The sequence below is a fragment of the Perkinsus marinus genome (genome assembly GCF_000006405.1).
Source record: "Perkinsus marinus ATCC 50983 genomic scaffold scf_1104296952304, whole genome shotgun sequence".
Classification (NCBI taxonomy): Eukaryota; Perkinsozoa; order Perkinsida; family Perkinsidae; genus Perkinsus; species Perkinsus marinus.
The window spans coordinates 571-1,743 of record NW_003208912.1 but is presented as its reverse complement, the minus strand read 5'-3'; the positions used below and the strand labels follow the sequence as shown (position 1 = coordinate 1,743).

The 1,173-nt window shown below is 53.4% G+C and overlaps 1 protein-coding gene across 1 annotated transcript; it reads left to right on the top strand.

Moving 5' to 3' along the window:
* Nucleotides 1–168: 168 nt before the first annotated feature.
* On the top strand, nucleotides 169–747 carry Pmar_PMAR027178 (hypothetical protein; the record flags this gene model as incomplete). Its single annotated transcript, XM_002777086.1, has 1 exon — nucleotides 169–747. A coding segment is annotated over one exon (579 nt), but the record flags the coding sequence as incomplete, so codon positions are not given.
* Between the last annotated feature and the right edge of the window lie 426 nt (nucleotides 748–1,173).

The following is a 1,173-nucleotide window of genomic DNA, read 5'->3' as shown; positions in this document are numbered from 1 at the left end:
CAGAGAGCTCGCAAGTCGGAGGCGGGTCCCATAGCGCTGGAGAAACTACGTGAACTGCGTCGAACACAAAACACTTCGGAGGGAGACCACACAGCTGACAGACTCTATTACACGAGCCTCAAGCTTGACGCCAAGCTTCTAGAAAACTTTCCCGTAACAGGAGACTCGATGGATCATCTCAAAGCTGCACTCAACCGCAAACACCCTTTCGAGACGGGCATAACTCTACCGCTGTCTCTCGAAGCAGCTATCGAAACCCAACTCTCTTTGACTCCCGATGAGATCATCCGGCGTCGGAAGCTCACCATGGAAGCAATCAAGAAGCGAGCGGTAGCATTGGAGTCAGCAACCACTACTTCGCAGGCCTCCATGCACTCCGATGTCGCGAAGATCGCCGGCAACCTGAACTTGGACCTCCTGGAGGAACTCATAGACTTGACGGAGTATCCAGACAGAGCTCTGGTCGAAGACCTCCGCAATGGCATGCCGGTAGTCGGTCACATTACGGTGTCACCTGGGGTATTCGCGCCCCCTCGCCCCCCGATGGACTCGGATGGCAAAAAAAGGGTCATCTCTCTCGATGAGTTGCACAGCAGAGCAAGATCCGCCCGAGCTGGTATCATCAACTCCATTTGCGAGGAAGGCTTCAGAGCGGAGGTTTGGGAAGGCACCCTTCAAGAAGTGGAGAAAGGACACTTGGAAGGTCCTTTACAGCTGGCCGCTATCGAATCGTCCTTTGAAAACCCGGTCATTGTTAGACGTTTTCCTGTCCACCAAAGTGATAAAACTCGCCTTTGCGATGATTATAAACGGAGCCACACAAATTTGGCTACGTCCTTTGGGCAGCGCGTGACCCTGCCCACCCACCAGACTCTGATCGGTGCGTGGAGACGTCTGAGCAGGGCTGCCGACGGCTGCAATTTCCAGATCCTCAAGGGTGACCACGAGAATGCCTATCGGCAAGTACCGACTCATCCGGATCATGCTCAATATCAATTGATCTGTATTGCTGATCCTGACAACAAACCGGCCATATTCCGTCATCGAGCCGCATCTTTTGGGTCCAGCTCGAGCGTAACCTCATATTGTCGGGTATCCCAATGCTTGGTGCACCTCTTACGGGTTCTCTTCTGCTTGGCGGCTATGTCGTTCATCGATGACTATTGGTCAGTA